Consider the following 18,247-nt stretch of genomic DNA (forward strand, 5'->3'; position numbering starts at 1 on the left):
TATTATATGCTTTCAAACAAGATGACGAGGGCGGCTCAGGCTGAAGGCGATTTATAACCGTAATAGCAAGCTTGAGAGGCTTAAGCATGCATGATGATAAAATACAGCAAACATCGCCGGCATTTGCATACCCTTGAGTCTCTCCTTGAATTCATCCATCCTCCCCTCATAGCATGCAAGGTCTTTATGAGGAAAAAAAAAAAAAACACTTTCATTTAGCAGAGACGTCAACTGTTCATCACAATCAAGAGGCCCGGTGATAACGATGTCTTTTTGTTCCACTGTAATTAGTTTTGACTGAGTTATCAGAATCCATATAGATTTGATTGTCAGTTGTCACTTGTCAGTGAAAGGTACATTCACGACTAGGAATGTTTTTTTTTTTTGTCATTCCACTGGTGTAAGGTGAAACAGACAGTAATGGAATTGTTTTTAAAACTACTACAATTTTCAAAAATAGATGGTAATAAAAGATGTCAGGTAATACAACTACTGTATACCAAATCGGTAAAGGCATGCAATAAAAATAGACAAAAAATAAAATAAAATAGACTCCAAAATAGGGCTGTGCAATTAAATGAAATTCAATTACAGTTACGATTATTACACTCCCCGTTTACAAAATTGGCATAATTGTAAAAAAGAATATTATTAAAATGCATTTATATTCAATGCATTTGTTTACAAAGGGAAATCATACTTGAATTTCATACATTTGCACCATTTTTTTTAATACTAATTTTATAAATTTAGTTTGGTCCAAAAGGAACTTACTTACATTTATTTGTCTTTATATTTTTTATGTTTAAACATTTTCTTGTTTTGTACCAAAAAATAAATGAATAATCGTGATTTCAATTATTACCAAAATAATCGTGAATCATATTTTTTTCCACAATCGAACTACTCTACTAACTTATACTACTAACTCCTCAAAAATAACCAAAATTTGGGAAAAATGGACCAACCCGCTACTTGGCTCAATTTTACAGCTGTCACCAACAAATCTTCTTAGCATTGACTATCCTATCACTTACCCTTCGGGGTAACATCACCCCCAAGTTGCCTGTTTTTGGAATGTGGGAGGAAGTGGAGTACCCAGAAAAAAGTCATGCAAGCATCGGGATCACATGCATGTGAGACATTTGTGCTAACAACTAGTTCTGCCACTGATAATTGTACACTTATTCAGATTTATGCCTAAACGAGAGAGGACGTGGTTCAAAACTGCTCAAATGTGACCTTGTGTTCAGAGTTTAGACACATTACTTTGTAAATCCCAGTCAACGTTTTACATTCATTGCGCAATTGTTTTTTCCGTATGTGTGTAGCCTTCAAGCTTGGGCTCCATGGCCTTGACAGAGGGAGCTTTGTGTCAACATGACCTGATCCGAGTGGTGTACAGCGGCCTCCACCCTCAGAGAGAGACCTTCACGGCTCAGAATAGGTACGCTCGTTTATCAAGACCGGGTCTTCCTTTGAGCACATGTGGGAATCCGTCTGTCGGACCGAAATATTGTTTATGACAAGAAACTCCAAAGCCCCTCAAGGGTTGACGCTTCCCTGTGATGATACATAGCCAGTCGTTTACTGCACATGGTTGATTACAGCTCTTCCTCTGGAGGTCTTGAGGACCTGGTGCAGTGGTGCGGACGTGCGCACACTCCAAGGTGAAAGAATGCTGACATTTACAGGCAGTGTAAAACACTCCGCTGATAGTGTATGTTAAGACGGCAGAATCGAAAAAACCTGGCTCAATTGTGCTTGGAATACGAAGACTGCGATGTGATTCTCAACCGTCATTGTGTGACATTTATGTGCGTTTGCAGGTTTGAGGTGCTGTGTTTCCTCATGCTGTGCTACAACTCCGCTGTGGTCTACATGCCCCTGTCCTCCTATCAGTCAGTCTGCAGAATGAGCTCACGGTGAGGAATGCACGCAAAGCCGGAAAATACACCTTCAACGTAAATATATGCGACCTTGACTTCAAGCTCCTCTGCCGCCAGTGATTTGTTTTTATTACTCTTGTGCTCATTTTTTATTGCACTTAATATTAGAATTACAATATCAACTTAATGTACAAAATGTACGGCGTCTTTGGGATAGGCGGGCTATTACTTTTCTCGGCGGAACATTTATTGTTTTGGGGTTTTTTCCAATAATGATGTCATGTCAGATGGTGTCCGCAACCTCATAGGAGGTATGTTTGCATTTTATAACTCTGGTGTGGTCAAACTTGGATTCCCTGATTCCTGCGGGTCCACTCAACAATGCCGGCGGCCCATAAATAATTTGCAATAAATTGTTGGAATAAATTTTTGTTTATAATTGCATAACTGTTTATTTTACCGACTGATGCACCAGTAAAAAAATTACTCCTCCCTGCCACATTAAAAGATCTGATATGATTGTGATCTATCCTCACATAAATCTGATGTCCGTGAATAAAGAAGGTACTGAATTTCTTCAAAAATATATATTGAAAATTATTACAGGACTAAAGTCCCTTTTTACATTTTATTCACATTTGTCTTTCATTCATGTAAAGATTTTTTTTTTTTTCATCAAACAATATGCCAACATTTTTTTCGGTAAAAAAATGATCAATCAAAAATGGATATTTACCTGTATATGTCCACATAATAGCCAGGTGTAATTGGCATCAAGATTTGAGCCGGGTGTGCTTGGAAAATTTTCCTCTGGCCAAAAAGTTACAGAACTCCTCGAATAGTTTCTCAGCGGTGTTATGGGACTGCCATATGTCGCGACTTTTTAATCTGCTTTATAACTCCTAAACTCATTAATTTCTTTGACATTTCATCTTGGTGGCAGCATCTATCATCAGACAATTTCCTCAGGAATTTCACTTCTTCATGTGTCCAACAATTTTTTTTTTGCAGTCAGTAAGAATCAATATGTCATTCACGAGATGAGCCTTTGTACTCTGAGGCTTTCGCCGGTAACGGCGCCACCGCGGCGCGCGGACTATTTCGCAATGACCGAAGACTCCCGCGCTGCGAGCGGGCAGGCAGACAACGCCCGGTCAGGAATTTCACTTCTTCATGTGTCCAACAATTTTTTTTTTGCAGTCAGTAAGAATCAATATGTCATTCACGAGATGAGCCTTTGTACTCTGAGGCTTTCGCCGGTAACGGCGCCACCGCGGCGCGCGGACTATTTCGCAATGACCGAAGACTCCCGCGCTGCGAGCGGGCAGGCAGACAACGCCCGGAGCGGGCTCACTTGAGAAAAGACGGCGAGGTTTGACTGTGGAGATTGCAGAGCGTCACAACAACGCTCAGCCCTCAAGTCAAGCCTCCCGGTGAGCACATAATTCTCACGACTGCTGTCGACGTGTGTGTGTGCCATCCTCAGGTTGTGTGTATGCGGTTTCCCGCGGCAGCAGCAGAAACTCTGGAGGGAGCCTTGCAACCGCGTGCTCTTGGACCCTGAGTTCATGGTGCAGATGCTGACTGCTGTTTATCACGCCATGTAAGTGTCTCAGCCTATCGTTGTCCATGCTCGGCGACCGCTTCATTAGATATACTTGCGCAATCGATTACAAGTGCTCTAGCCACAATTCTTCCTAAGGATAATGGTCAGTTTTTATTGAAGCTCCCAGAGGTACAGTACTAACCTAACAATACAGTCGATTAATTATTGTGGTTATTGAGCTGCGTGGCTTTATACTGAGGGGAGCTTTTTAGAATTATTTTTGATATACATATGCCTATATGCCCATGTTGCTTTGTCAAAAAACTGCCAAGCACACCAATCCATTTGTTTTGCGATTGCGCTCTCCAATGTAGCAAACTTGATCACGGTGCCAAGGGCAGTCACTCCTCTCAACGCAGACTGATTACATCAGTGATGCGCCAGGGGAGCAGGTGATTTCCTCCCTCATGAAAACGGCCGATGCAAAGCTGATTACGGCCTCCCCGATGATATCTCGTTCTTAGCGAAGGGCCCCCCCACCCGCCCCCCCTCAGCCCCCCTCATCTCGCAGTGACTCGAATCACCAGTGTTCACCGAGTGTGACCAATCTACTGCCGGCTTAATTTTTCTCCCCAGGAGGCACAGCAGCAAGCAGGAAATGGCTCAGTCCATTTCTACTTTTAACATTAGCGTTATTTTGCGTATTTTTCCCATTTGCTTTGTAACGTCGAGTTCACACATTTAACACGTGACTCAAACAACCTAACACTCGCTCTGCTTCTACTAGCTTCCAGGGATAACGGAAACTCGTATACTGACGTTACAGCGGTAAAGACCGTTTGTTGCGAAACTTCGGAATAAGTGTTTTCATGCGCACCGATCGGATTATCAATAGACATGAACCACCACTCTCGTTCGGGATAAAATCTTGATCGGAATGGGCTCGATCAGATCAGAATATTCCAAACGGGGAGTGTACATGAAGCACTTTTATTCCGGTCAGGTTTTTGATCTGAAGGAATGTGTCCATGTAAACGCAGCCACCGTGCAGTGAATCTATACATTTTGAATTGAACTAAATAAAACGTTCCACCTACTGGCTGCATTATCATAGTCAAGTTGACAAGAATCTCCCTTTGTCACTCTTATGTAAGACTAAATTGACTGACTGTGTGGATCAAGCATCAGTGGCTTTTGTCAGCGGACATGTTATCTTTGACATTGTTTGAGGCTGTAGTGTGTCTGTGTCGTTTTTGGTAGATACAATGGAGAGTGGGAGATGGGTCGGGAAGCTTTGGAGGACATTTTGTACAGAGCCCAGCTGGAGCTTTACTCCCAGCCTCTCCTGGTAAGTGACAGGTTCAACAAACACAGTTGCGCCGGCGTGCGGGAACCTTCAGCGTCACTTAATCGGGCTGCCGCCTCGCTGTCCGTTTGCATTATGTGTCGTCTCGCAGCTGGGCAACGCCATGAAGAACTCGCTGCCAGACAGCGCCCCGAACGAACCGCAGGGGCGCAAAGTTCTGCAGGTGGAAGTGACACCCACCATTAGCCGCATCTCCATCTCGGCCATCACCACCGCCTCCATCCGACGCCACCGCTGGAAGAGAGAGGGTAAGCCTACGGGAATAGTCGGCACGCTCATCGATTACCGTTTATGCCCTCATCGTTTTTATCGCCGTTTCAAAGTAATGCAAATATTGATTATTATTATGTTTCCCAACGTGTGAAAGGCCACAAGAAGCAGCTTTTAGGTGAGGAAAAGATTTGAATCGTTTTATTTTGGTCATCTGAGCAGTGAGAAAGATTCCTGTCACACCATTAGCACTGAGCAAAATGGTGTCTCCTGTCACTTTCTCTAGTTGTCGTCATGTAGTTTGTGTCTCGCTGCTTCGTATTCTTTGTCCACCCGACTTTCTGGCAAGAAAGTCATGACAAAATGGTGCTTGCAGATTCCTCCGCCTTCATCACTGTAGAAGGCCCGTAGCAGGTTGCATTTCGAATTGTAGCTTCTGCTTTTTATTTCTGTAAACTATCGTAAATTGAGACCAGAGGTGGCTGAGGCCCCGCTGCCACTAAAGACCCCCGTTTCCCCGTCTGTGTTGTTGACTCCCAGATTGTTTTGACTACTCGAGCGACGCGGAGTTGAGCGTCACCGTCGCTCGTCCTAGCCCCGCCCGACACCCGTCAGCCAATGAGCAGAGAGAAGCGGGCCCTCACAGCCACCACCATCACAGCAGCAGCATCATTCCCCCCATCACACTTGAGGGTAGGGCACAGGGACGAAACACCCTGAGCAACAACCACCCAAAACTCACCCTCTTCCTCCCCTTCTTCAGCTTTGCGGGGTTTCTCGTTGCTGCCTCTGCATTCCCCTGCCCGTACCCTTCAGCCCCGTTTGCACCAAGCGAGTACATTTGGGTTCAGTTCAGTACACATCCCCCCCCCCCCCCTCCCCCAAAATGATGAACAATCTATCAAAATTATTATTATTTTTAGGCATCGCTACTCTACTTTGTCTACTGCAAAAGCCTAACACGGCTTGGGATGACTCATTTCTCAGTTCTTCATTTACAGCAGGAAACCGAGAAAGCCACGAGACACTCTGTGCATCACTAAGTCGGAATAAGGCTGATATAGAACGAAGCCTCCCGGCATGTGACTGTTGGTTAGATGTGTTTTATTTAAGAGCTGACCAAGGGCCTTAAGAAAAAGGGACTGCTTCAGTTTCCAAAGGGAAATGGCGGAGTACAGTACTGCAGCTAATGTTAGCATCTGTGTCTGTTTTTGTCACCGCGCGTCCTCAGATGTTAGGAAAATACGGAAAAAAACATATTTTTTCAAGCAGTGAATGACTAGCAATGGTTTACGTGTTATCTTGTCGGGCCTGTACTTGCGTGTGGAAAAGCCTCGTCGTTTTTACTCAAAAGTATCCACGTGCTATTTCTGTAGCGCTTTTTCCCATTAGGGTCAGGCTTGAGCTGGAGTCTATCCCAAATGACTTTGGACAGTCTGGACTGGTTGCCATGTCAAGCACAGACAACCGACCATTCACGCTCATTCAAATGCACTGCTCCAGACTTTTCATTGTTTTGAATTGCTCTTGCATTCTTCTTGGTTGAATTCTTCAGATGCTTATACAGTTTGCTTTGTTATTATATGATGTCTAGGACCCAACCAAAAAGTTTTTTTTTAGGCCAATGCCAGTTCTGTTAATCAGCAGAAAAAAATTTGATATACTGTACCAATTAATTGGCAGATTTTTTTTTTTTTAATGAATAATGAAAAAAAACCCAGAAAATTAACAGGGACATTTTGAATGGGTTAGCCGACTCTTGCTAGTTTGATAGCCGCTTTTGCGAATTCTTAATGGGAAGACCGGCTTGCCCTGTCAAACGATTTGGACCTTTGAAGTCTTAATTTTGGGGTTTTATTTTGAAATTAAAACAATAAATGTAATAGGAATAAGATGAACAGTTGAAAGTTTGAATGATTTCAGTCGGTCAAAAAATGTGGATTAGTAAATCAGTGGTCAAACCCCGACAATTTAAATTTTCGTTTTTTATTTTGATGTTTTGGGGGGGAAATGCTCAACTGAACCGTACCGCTTGGTGGAAACATGGCTTCCCCCCCGCCCAACACACACACCCTTAGCTAACAGCCCGCTGCTCTTTGCCCGGCAAGAGTGGAATAGATGCCAATTTTGGTTTGGAAGGAAGTGAGGCCAGTGGCCTTGTTGCATGGACCCGTCCAACCCTCTCAGCCTCCTTCCCACGCGCACATTCTTTCTTTGGCCCTTGTCACTCACTGAGTCATAGCGGCTGTCTTTCTCATCCTTATAAGTAGATCAAGTAGATCCGTTCTAAATGACCGGCAGAGCACCTGACGTCTTGTTTCCACGCTGCGGTTCACTGCACCGCATTTTTCGCTCACGCTCGCCCCCGCGCATTCACGTGAGCGACTCCCTATTCTGTTTTGCAGTCCAGCAGCGTTAGCGATTGCCATCGCAGGCCTCTGCCACGTCACAGTATTCCCTTATCTCAGTGAGTGGGAACGAGCCTTCTGTCGTGCATGCCCGTGCTTCAGCAAGCTTTCCAGAGTGCCTCTAGTTACCTAACAGTATACGTGACAAGGTCAAGTCAGTGGTTGGTCCGAACAAAATGTCAAGCAGTGCAATCCAAATGCACTAATTGTAAGGGTCCACCATCCAGCCCATTTTGTCTTGTTGAAAGTCTCCATTTCTGTGCGTGCTCTTCGGATGTTGAACCTGTGACATGAATGAAGGTCAGGAGGTACTGCTCATTTGTCTTTGCATGATCTTTTTCCTTGAAAGTTCTTTCTGCAGCCCTTCCAGCGGAGCAGACTGGGAAGAAGGATGTTGTTTGCGTTAACTCGATCGCATGCTCGTGTCATACACTTGTGTTGACTAGTCGCTTTGCGGGAATCTATAAACCGCACGAAATTGCACCGCGTCAAGGTTTGAGCCATTTCATACGGACTGGAGAGGAAATCGATTGCAAGCTGTTATTGTGACAGGGGCCATCGCAAATAATTCACTCTGTGCGACACATTCATCAATTTACTGTTGTAAAATGGATATTGCGTCTGTACCGCAAAAGGGTTTTTAATTTATATTGCTTTGCACACACGGGTTAGGTGTCACTAATTTATGATGGAATGAAGTTCCAGCCACAACATTACGACCACTTGCAGAATATAATGAGATCCAGTACAAGAGCTGTATCGAGTATTCTACACACACATACGCACGCAATAAATAATGTTGAGTTTCGTCAAAGGTGTTCGTTTGGCAACATGTTCAGTATTGAGGTTGTAATTTGCCATGGTGTATGACTGAAGATTTATGACTCGAGTAGGTAATTGAGGTAATCAAAGTATGAGACAGGACACCGTTGCAAACTGCAACCACAATAACAAAAAGCATCGCAGATATAGCAGAAGTCGAGAAACGCTCTCGATTTTCTACATTGTTGGCTCACAATCTCTATTGTAGTCCTCCACACCAAACCCATCTAATCTTGACTTTAAAAGGAAGTCAACTGAAACATATTTTTTTCAAAAATATGTTCTATGCAGGCCCAATAGTTGAAATAAGGCATTCTGACAACTATTGCGTTTGTGGAATAACCCGTTTTTAGCTATCTCTGTGGGCGGCCATTTTGTCACTTCTGTCAACTGACAATGACATCACAGTTGCTCAGGGCTCAGGTAACGACCAATCACAGCTCACCTGTTTTCTGAAGCTGAGCCGTGATTGGTCGTTACCTGAGCCCTGAGCAGTTATGATGTCATTTTCAGTGGACAGAAGTGACAAAATGGCCGCCCCCAGAGATGGCTGAAAACGAGTGGATTAACCGTTATTCCACAAACTAGTGGGCCTGCATAGAACATATTTTTGAAAAAAATATGTTTTGGTTGACTTCCGCTTTAAGGCTCTTTTGGTCTCTGCTAGAACGTAAACGTTCCCATAAAATTGTCCAGAATGCATTGAAGTAAGAATCTGTTGTGCTAATCTCGAATTGATTGAATGACTTACTTAAGAGGTGCGTCTCTACTTTTCACCAATATTATCCGTATCTGTCTTGGACACATTTCAAGCTTCCCTGTTGTATGCGCGAGAGTGCTTACCGGTGGCACACTGGCCCAGTTGCCTCGCAGAATTGTCAGCACAAAGTGGCGCGCCATCAATCTCACGAGGCGTTTGGAGCGGCCTCGGCACTCTCCGCAGATTAGCAGGCTGAACTCGGCCGGCCGGTCATGTGACCGACCAAGCGGTGCTGCAGAAGGAATAAATGATGGATTGGGCTGGAGAGCATGCGTCTTCCCCCGCCCTCATGTTCTTCGCATGTGGATACGGCCCCCTTTCTGCCCCGTCTGTTTAGCTTGCTTGTCCCAACGGTGCATGATGGAGACCAACGGCTGTCTCTCTTGACCGTGCTTTTTTTTTTTTCTAACTGTCTTTTTTTATCCCCTCTAACCAAAGAATGAAGATTGCATTTGTTTACATGAATGCTGAGCCTGATGTGAAGTTACTGAACTATCACCTACCGCACAATTAGAAACAAATATCTTTTGGGTTAAATACAGTACTGTGCAAAGGTCTTATGCCCGCTCAAATTTTCCTAATGACCCTTTTCACAGCAGTTATATAAAACAACTCATTCATTGCACTGATCACAACCCTGAGAGGGGCACCTCATTTTAGAGCATTTGGACTGATTTTTCAAGTCCCACATTATATTGAATTCTATGATTAGTCATACATTGAATCTACCAAATAAAATTCTTTCACCAGTAAAGATAAGTGTGATTCTACCTTATTCCATTCTCTGGTGATCATTAGTAAAACATAGCTAATTTTTAATAAATCCAACGGCTTTGTCCAAAATCTGGAGAAAAATAGTTTTTGGGTGAAAATGACATCAAGCAGAACTGTGACTTTGATATTTTTCTCGTGAGATCTCTCACATCTGAACAGTGTTTTCATTCTATAAAGCAGCTAAAACAACATTTTGGAAAGGCTTTTGACTGCAAAACAATATTTTTAGTGATATACAAGCGCTGTGGGTGACGCCAGCTCACCGGGACAGCTTCGTCAGCAGGTAGTGGCTGTTCACGTGACAACCTTCTCGTCATGATCAGATTTCCGTCGCCGTCGTACTTTGTTCAGTTATGACACGCACATACCTCTGCTTACTGTCTGTTGACTGTTGCTGCAGCCGCCATGACGACAAAGTCCACCTCTCCCCACTGTAAACAGTTGGCAAACGGGTGATTTTCAATTTAAAATGGTGCACAACTACCCCCTGCTGGCAATTGGCTCATTACCACTCCTCGAAAGCTTGCGATTTTGAAGCGGAAAAGCATCACATCCATATCAACCCCTCCCATCCATCCATTTATTTTCCGTGCCGCTTATCCTCACGGAGTCGCGCTGTAGCCTACGTTTGTGTGTGCTCATCACAGCTCAAACAACTCAAAGTGTGGCCTAAGACTTTAGCGCGGTACTGTGAAACTCACAGGACTTGGCTTTAGGTCGGGATGTTTCTCTTTTCTTTTTTTTTTTTTGATAATATATTTTATTGAAATTTTACTTCATATATAACACAAAAAAAACAGGTCAGTATGTTCTGTCTTAAACGATTCCTTTGTTTGTTGCAGAGCTAATGACGCTGTATGATCTCAGCTACACTTAACAAAATGTCGTCTTTTTTTTTTTTTGTTCTCTTGTTATTTAAAATTTTTAAATGTGATCTTAGATGCAGATGGTATGAGCGGTGGCGAGGATTCCTTCAACGCCAACGACCCGGACGAAGGGTTCTCCTCCGGGGCGTCCAACAGCAGCCAGCCCTGCGGCACCAGGGCAGGCGGCGGCGGTCCGAGGGCCGGCAGCCTGAGCGGCGGCGGCGGCGGCAGCAGCATCAAAAAAGCCATCGCGTCCCGACTGTCCCGGGACAAGGAGCGAGACAGGCCCGAGGCGGCCAAGCAGGCCGACGCGCCGGCGGAGGTCAAGCGCCAGCACCAGAGGAAGCAGTCGCCCCCGGCCAGCATCCGACTGGACGCCATCCAGCTGAGTCCCATCAAGAAGCACCTGAGCTTCCCCTCTGGACCGCCGCTGGTACGGACTGGCAGCACATCCTCCAGTAAGTCTTTTGACTGCATGGCCTTCAGCCTGAACGGCGGCAGACGGGAACAAGAGGGAGGCGGCGGAGGCTCGGCCGAGGAAGGCGGGCGTCCCGCCGGCGGCTCCCACCGCCATTCCACCGTCAGCCTGCAGGAGGGTCACCTGATCAGGCCGGACGACCCCCTCCTGTCCCCTGGGGCCCCCCTCACCAAGCAGTCGCGCTCCCCCAGCTTCAACATGCAGATCATATCACAGGTTTAGCATGTACAGTGGATATAACAAATCTCTGCACACCCCTGTTCAGATGTCAGGATTGTGTCAAAAAGAAATGAGACCAAGATAATTCTAAACTTTTTTTCCAAATGAAAACAAAAAATGATTGAGTGGAATTGACCAGTCACATTCAAACTCATGTTAAATGGGAGTCAACGCACAGCTGGCTTGATTTTAGGTACAGCCGAATAAGCCCCGCTAAAGTTCAGCTGTTCTAGTAGGCCTTTCCTGACCTTCTTTTTCTTTCTGGCGGAAGCCAGAAGGGTTTGTGCTTAACACTGACTTCTCTTTGGAATTGTTCATAATTCCCTCCACCTTGACCAAGGCCTCAGTTGCTACTGACAAAAATAGCTCTCAAGCATTATTGCTGCCAACAACGTACTTCACTGCAGGTATGGTGTTGTTTTGGTAAGAAGTGTTATTAGTGCCAAATGTGGCTTTTAGAATTATGGTCAAGACATTAAACATTGGTTTCAATTTTTGTCACATACTTTGATAACCACTACTTGCCAGAAATTCCCGTAGCTCATCCGGTGTTGCTCTTGGCCTCTTGGTAGCCTCCCCGACTAGTTTTCTTTCTTTCTTTCCATCTTTTTTCCTTGTCTTTTCATCAAATTTGGAGGGATGGCCATGTCTTGATAATGTTACTGTTGTGCCAAATTCCTCTACAGGAGGATAATTGCCTTCACCGTGGTAATTGCAAGTTGTTTTGTTCCCTTCTCCTGACCGATACCATTTGAATGTTAAGGTTCTTTTGATGCTGTAGAGGCTGCATCGGCGGACTATTGGTTGCGTTGTAAGATTGCTACGTCAAAAATGTCAGGAAAAGCCTACTAGAACAACTGAACTTCATTTGAGGTTTTCACCAGTGCCACTCTAGATGTTGGCAGGTGTGTGCTGAATGTGGTTAGTTTGTATCTCAACAAAGCCACATGTCCACTTATGGGGGTGTGCACACTTTTGCAAGCAAATTAATTTACTTACCCTCTCGGAAACAGTTACAAAAGTCAATTCAGTTTTAAAAGTTGTAGGTCACATTAATGATGTCAAATGTTCCAAAAGGATTTGTGTCTCATGTCTTGATATCACACCAACCTGGCGTTTGACCAGGGGTGTGCAGACTTTTTATATCCACTACATGAGTGCGATGTGTGTGTGTGTGTGTGTCTGTACATCTTCAATCGTGGTAAAGAGGTAATTCCTCAATCTCCTAAAAGGGGAACATTTTGGCCAGGTTCTCGGCTACATGCTGTGGTTCAATAGCATTTCACCTTTAGTTCAAAGTCGGCATTCACTCAGCAATAACTTCCCCGCGGAAGGCGTCGTTAATTTTCGTCGTCCTCATCCCCGCCACTGTCATTCCTGGGCTCATGTGCAATCGCTCTCACTAGCTAAATCTTTCCTGTTAATTGCTGGGGGGTTTTTTTTGGTCAGGAATATATAAATATATATATATATATATATATTGGGTTGAGGAGATTTCAGTTATTTTTTTAAGTGACAATCCAAAGAAAGAAGGTTGGATGTTTAAGTCAACACGTGTTATTTTTCATGTGAAATGGTATACCTGTACAAGCGTTCAATTTGTGCTGTCAAACCAAACTGGAACTAACTAGAGAGTCCCAACTGGATTTGAGGAAATCACTACTGAGGTCATTTTTACCAAATGTAAAAAAAATAGATAGAAATATATATGTGTGTGTAAAACATTATAGACAGGTTTATGCATACAAATTACCGAATGGGTCCTGAGCATTAGCTCTTTATGCTGGCCTTTGTCTGCCCTCTAGTGGCGAGTGGCTTTCACAGCCTAGTTCGTTGATGCAGCAAGTTGTCGTGGAACATTTTTCGCTCTACCTCATCACGTGTTGTTCACCAAGAGCCCATTGGCGTCGGACATTGGGCACTTGAATTTTGCTATTTTATTTGCTTTGTATTTTACACGCCTGCCATTTGTTTATGGTCATTCGAAACAATTGGATCCATTGAACTACTCGCTTAAGATGGCTTACTTTTTATGTTTATTTTTGCAAGTGCAATTTTTTGAATGCTGTCCGCTCAGCTTACGTCAAGCCCCGCCCGAGCCTCAGCGACGCTCGCCCGCATGCTCGTCGTACCCCACAAGTGTGGCCTCACCATCCTTTTGTCACCACACGTGCCAACACGCGTCCTGTCCTTAAACTTATTTGCTCGCTTGTCTTAAGTTGAACACAGTTTTTTGTTTTTTTTTCAATTTGTAGTTGGTGTTTTTTTTGGGGGGGGGGTTGTGTTTTTGTGTAAATTTCACAGTGAGGGGCAACTCTACGAGTAGTGTACATAACTGCACTTTTGGCCCTTGTCGTCATGTTGTGTCTTTGAAGCGAGGTTACATGGTTGTGCTGTACATACTCGTTGGCTGTAAATGACTCACGGGGACCGGCTGGATAATTTGTGTCGTAAAATATGCATGTTGGCATTGCAGGTAATGAACACTCGCCATTACGTAATGTGTGTTTCACGCTGTCCACCCATGCCGAGGTGGAACCTTCAAAGTCCGCCTCGATATCTTCCGAGACGTTTTTTCCTCTTCTAACTTATTTTAAAGCTGATTTTCATTGGAATTAATGCAAATTCCTCTGTGGCTATCATGATTATAACTGACTAGAGCAGTTTCTACTTGTGAGCACAGAACTCAGGAGTGGGGAGTAAAAGCGAGTGCCCAGACAGACTAGTGGAGGCGGCAGTTTATGCACAATGCTACGTGAATGTGGCTCATGGGCACATCACCAAGCACAAATACCGACCTCCACTATGACACAGCATCAACAAGTGGGGGCAATTATCAACTGACGCTCCTCTAAGCAGACAACAAAACCTCATGCTGCTCTACTTACCTTTTAGCAGTCTCTGGGACGGACCGGTCGGACCCTCCGGCCCGGCCGGATGCCCATTTTTGGGGCGGGGGGTGCGGGCTAACAAAATTTTAAAAAATGGCTGGACTAAGCATGGCCGGAATTGGATTTTAGTCCGGCCCACTAAACGGCCCTCATGCGTTTGACGTGGTCGCGAGGCGGCCAAATTTCATCTCAGCCTACTCTGTTAAAAAGGCTTCTTTTTAGGCTTCTTTCTACTCCCGCGTCGGCGCGAGCGACAACTGCAGCGTTGATTCACGTCACCGACGCATTGAGCTGTTGGCGACAGGTCTGCAACACATGCCACGCACACATCAGGAATTGTTGCCGCTCTGATCGGTCCATTATGTCACATGTTGCGATGACATACAAGTTTCCCACACAGAGAGGAGAGAGAGGATGCAACACGCAGCTCGTTACTGCTGCAACGCAAACTAGTTTGGCAATGAAATTAAATGCAAGACTAGTCATCTCGGTCCCTTTATGGTTGTAGCAGGTACAATATCCATTGCTGTCGCTGTCTTTTTGAAGCGACGCCCCCCCGACTTGGAACTTAACTGTTTCAAAACAACTTGTGTCCGGGAGTACATTAAGCTGCGCGTAGCACTCAAGGATGGCACATCAAGGTGGAGTTCATGCACTTCTTTTGGCGTCTTCTACTTCCGGAAATACGCTGTAGCAAACCTGCTGTGTATAGTGGTTTGCTGGTATGCTGTTATTTTGAAGGTCGTGAACGAAGGGAAGTGTGGAAAATAAATAAGTAACTTGTTGAATGCGACTTCTGGCCGTCTGTTGGACCCAAATGATTATACAATACGACAAAACCAACCCCAGGGTTCGCAATGGAAGTAAGCACACGCTGTTGGGTAAGTAGTAAAGTACTAGTGGCGCATTTTGAAGCGTGTCCACAGCGGGTTCGAATGATTAATTAGCCAGCTAATGATCCTTAGAAAGCCTCTGCCGTTAGCATCCCTCCCGCGGCAGCGTCAATCATGGACAATTTTTTTTTTGCGGGGGGTGATCATTTTTATGAATGAGGGCCAGGGGTCGCGGCCGGAAGGGTACCCAGGTCAAGGGTGAAGGCTCGCGGCCGGACTGGCAAAAAAGGGTCAAGTGCCTAGCTCTGCCTTTTAGCTTTGTGTTTTGGACAGTTTAGTTACTTGAAAGTGGCTCTGGATCTTAACCCAGCCTAGTTGATCATGTGATTGGGGGAGAAACTCCAAGTGGGGGTGGAAGTGTAGAGTGGCACATTTTCAGTTCTAGGCAAGTTAAAAGATTTTCTTGGTTGCTTAATTGTTCACTCGATGAGCACTGGCAGGCATTACAGAGACAACTTGCAAAACATTGAAAAGTCAGTTTTCCATAATAATATATACTCTTTAACATTTGAGCATTCTTAACAAAGGGAACTGCTGTATGATAAAACAAAAAAAACAAAAAAGTACAACTGCTCACATTTTGACGGGTGCGCCATGGAGAGAGGATTTTACAGTGCAATACTGTCACCTATAGTGACATTCTATAGTTTACTTTTTAAGGCTTTTTTTTTTTCAACTCTAAAACACTGGACAAGGTATTTTTAGGGGTGTTCTACGACTTAGAAGGTTAAAAAACAACTACCCACTCGGAAAACATGGAAATTGAAATAATTTTCTTTAATAGTTTTCTTAGCTGCCACATTAACATAAAAAAATTGAAACTGCTCATCCTTTTACGCGGACGACTTTGGAGGTTTCATTTTTGTTTGGTCCAAATGATTTCAAAGTTTATTTCCAGCTCTGCATGTCTGACAAGCTTTTGGTTTTCAATCATTGTGATGCACTTTAATCCATCCACCTTTACAAGAAAACTATAAAAGATGATTATAAATATATATATAATATATGTATATGTCGATGTGTATACACTCAGTGCAGGGTTTTTAAGTCTCTTCTAAAGAGGTAATTTTCTGTGATGTCGCATCCGCCACGCAGTGCTGTTTGTGTTCTCGACAGTTCAAAAGCTGTTTGTTTGTTTTTCTTTGGATGCCAAAAGGTTGATTTAAGCCCCAAAGGGTCTCAGGAGTTTATTTTAACAAAGAAAGAAAGATGCATTTGAACACTTGGCATCACCAAACTTTCTGTTCTCGTCGTCTGAATAGAATTCTATGCAACATGTTTTCCCCAGCACCTCCCATCTCCTCCTCATGCCCGATTTGGTGAATCCAAATGGGGCTAACGCTCTCCTCAAACGTGGTGTGCGACCATCCCAGCATTTGTCACTTGAACGCCCCCCTCCAAGAGCGAGAGGAGAGAAGAAGGCCCGCTTGGACGCACTTTGATCTAAGATCAACTTGGATGAAAAAGATGCAAGTGTGAGGAACACTGTACTGTTGAGGTGATCTACATAGAGAGACTCATTTTCAATCGTGTAAATACAAAGTGTACAAAATGGAGAGCAAGTATGAAATGTAGAGAGAGAAACTGATCTGTATATTGTTAAATAAATATTGTGATGTAAGATCATTTGAAATGTCTTGTTTGTTTTTACACAGGAGCATCCCAATAAATTAGGATAGAAAAGCACATTTTACTTTAGTGTTTAAAGCGGAAGTCAACCCAAACTTTTTTTTTAAGAATATGTTCTATATGCATGCCCAATAGTTGAAAAAACAGCTCATTAATATTGTGTTTGTGCAATACGAGTTCAGCAACAAAATCCACCCGTTTTTAGCCATTTCCGGGGCGGCCATTTTGTCACTTCTGTCGACTGAAAATGACATCACACACCCCCAGGGCTCAGATAACGACCAATCATAGCTCAGCTTCAGAAAACAGGTGAGACGTGATTGGTTGTTATCTGAGCCCTGAGGGTCTGTGATGTCATTTTCAATCGACAGAAGTGACAAAATGGCCGCTCTTGGAAAAATGAGTGGATTTTGCTGCTTAACTCCTATTTCATATTGCCTTGTTTCAACTAGTGGACCTGCATAGAACCTATTCTTCAAATGTTGATTTTCTCTAAGTTTAAAAAAAAAAAAGTGAATCTCGTGTACCGGAACATACAATACATTTCACAAGCCCAATGCCTACCTAGTTGTTGTATAAAAATATTTTAGATGGTTCTTATACAATGTACTTGTGGATATTCTCGTTCAATCAGGTCATTTCATTTATAGAGCATTGCATTGATTGCAATGTTTGTCTCGGAAGACGTTTCACCTCTCATCTGAGGCTTTAGCAAGTTAATGCAACAAAGCTTAATTGTTAGGACTGCACCAGAGTAAGTTGCTGTGGAAAACTCAACTATTTATTTATGCTCCAAGTTGGAGCCATGACCCAACCACGAATTGTGTTCTTCTGGAGTGCAAAATGACATTAGGATGCCTTGCATGCAACATTAAAATTTATTGATGTTGTGTTTTTGTAGCTGTAAACTAAATTATACAGACAGCAAACGCAATCATAAAATATTTCTGTTTCACTATTTGAATTGAACAACTGTCAACGTTTATAGTACATCAAAATCTGCCGTGGCAGAAAGATTCATGCTCGCGCTGCCTCATTTGGGTGTATGACCGCAGCAAAATCGTCACTAATTAAAATAATTTTAAAATATATATTAATTTAAGGAAAAGAACAATAGGACGACCCCTTCATGGTTCACTTTTTTGTTGCCAATGTCCTATTTATGTACAACAAAAAAGACTCAAGCTGTGCGTTTTACTTTGTATAGGTAACAGACAATTGGTAGTTTGCTGACATCTTGTGGTAGTAATGAAAATGTTCCACAATTTTCACAAATGTTTTTTTTCCTGGGGCATTATGCACAATTTTATAGTTTGTTCCACTTCATGTAATTTTATTTTCATCTTGTCAACTTTAATCATCCATCCATTCATTCTCTCTACTTCTTTAGGCACTTTATCTGTATTTATTTTATGAAGGGATTGAGCATTTGATTTTATTGCACTTTACTTGTTTAAGCAGCGTTTTTTACTGGCACTAAGCAACTTTGAGGAGGA

The 18,247-nt window shown here is 43.5% G+C and overlaps 1 protein-coding gene across 4 annotated transcripts in view; it reads left to right on the forward strand.

The window, feature by feature from the left end:
• The window catches only part of LOC147136448 (hyccin 2), a 38,878-nt gene extending 22,130 nt beyond the window's left edge, over positions 1–16,748 (forward strand). The window contains exons 7-14 of one of the 4 annotated variants that reach the window (XM_086051050.1): positions 1,332–1,447; positions 1,830–1,925; positions 3,376–3,492; positions 4,696–4,783; positions 4,893–5,049; positions 5,169–5,189; positions 5,552–5,704; positions 10,716–16,748. In XM_086051050.1, coding sequence (XP_085907176.1) covers positions 1,332–1,447; positions 1,830–1,925; positions 3,376–3,492; positions 4,696–4,783; positions 4,893–5,049; positions 5,169–5,189; positions 5,552–5,704; positions 10,716–11,341 — 1,374 coding nt within the window. In that variant the 3' untranslated portion in view covers positions 11,342–16,748. The remainder of the gene's footprint in view (positions 1–1,331; positions 1,448–1,829; positions 1,926–3,375; positions 3,493–4,695; positions 4,784–4,892; positions 5,050–5,168; positions 5,190–5,551; positions 5,705–10,715) is intronic. The other 3 variants (XM_086051052.1, XM_086051051.1, XM_086051053.1) reach the window with 3 other exon arrangements.
• The last annotated feature ends 1,499 nt before the right edge of the window (positions 16,749–18,247 follow it).

Source organism: Filicampus tigris, chromosome 14 (genome assembly GCF_054856515.1).
Source record: "Filicampus tigris isolate MCC_2025a chromosome 14, RoL_Ftig_1.0, whole genome shotgun sequence".
Taxonomy (NCBI): domain Eukaryota; kingdom Metazoa; phylum Chordata; class Actinopteri; order Syngnathiformes; family Syngnathidae; genus Filicampus; species Filicampus tigris.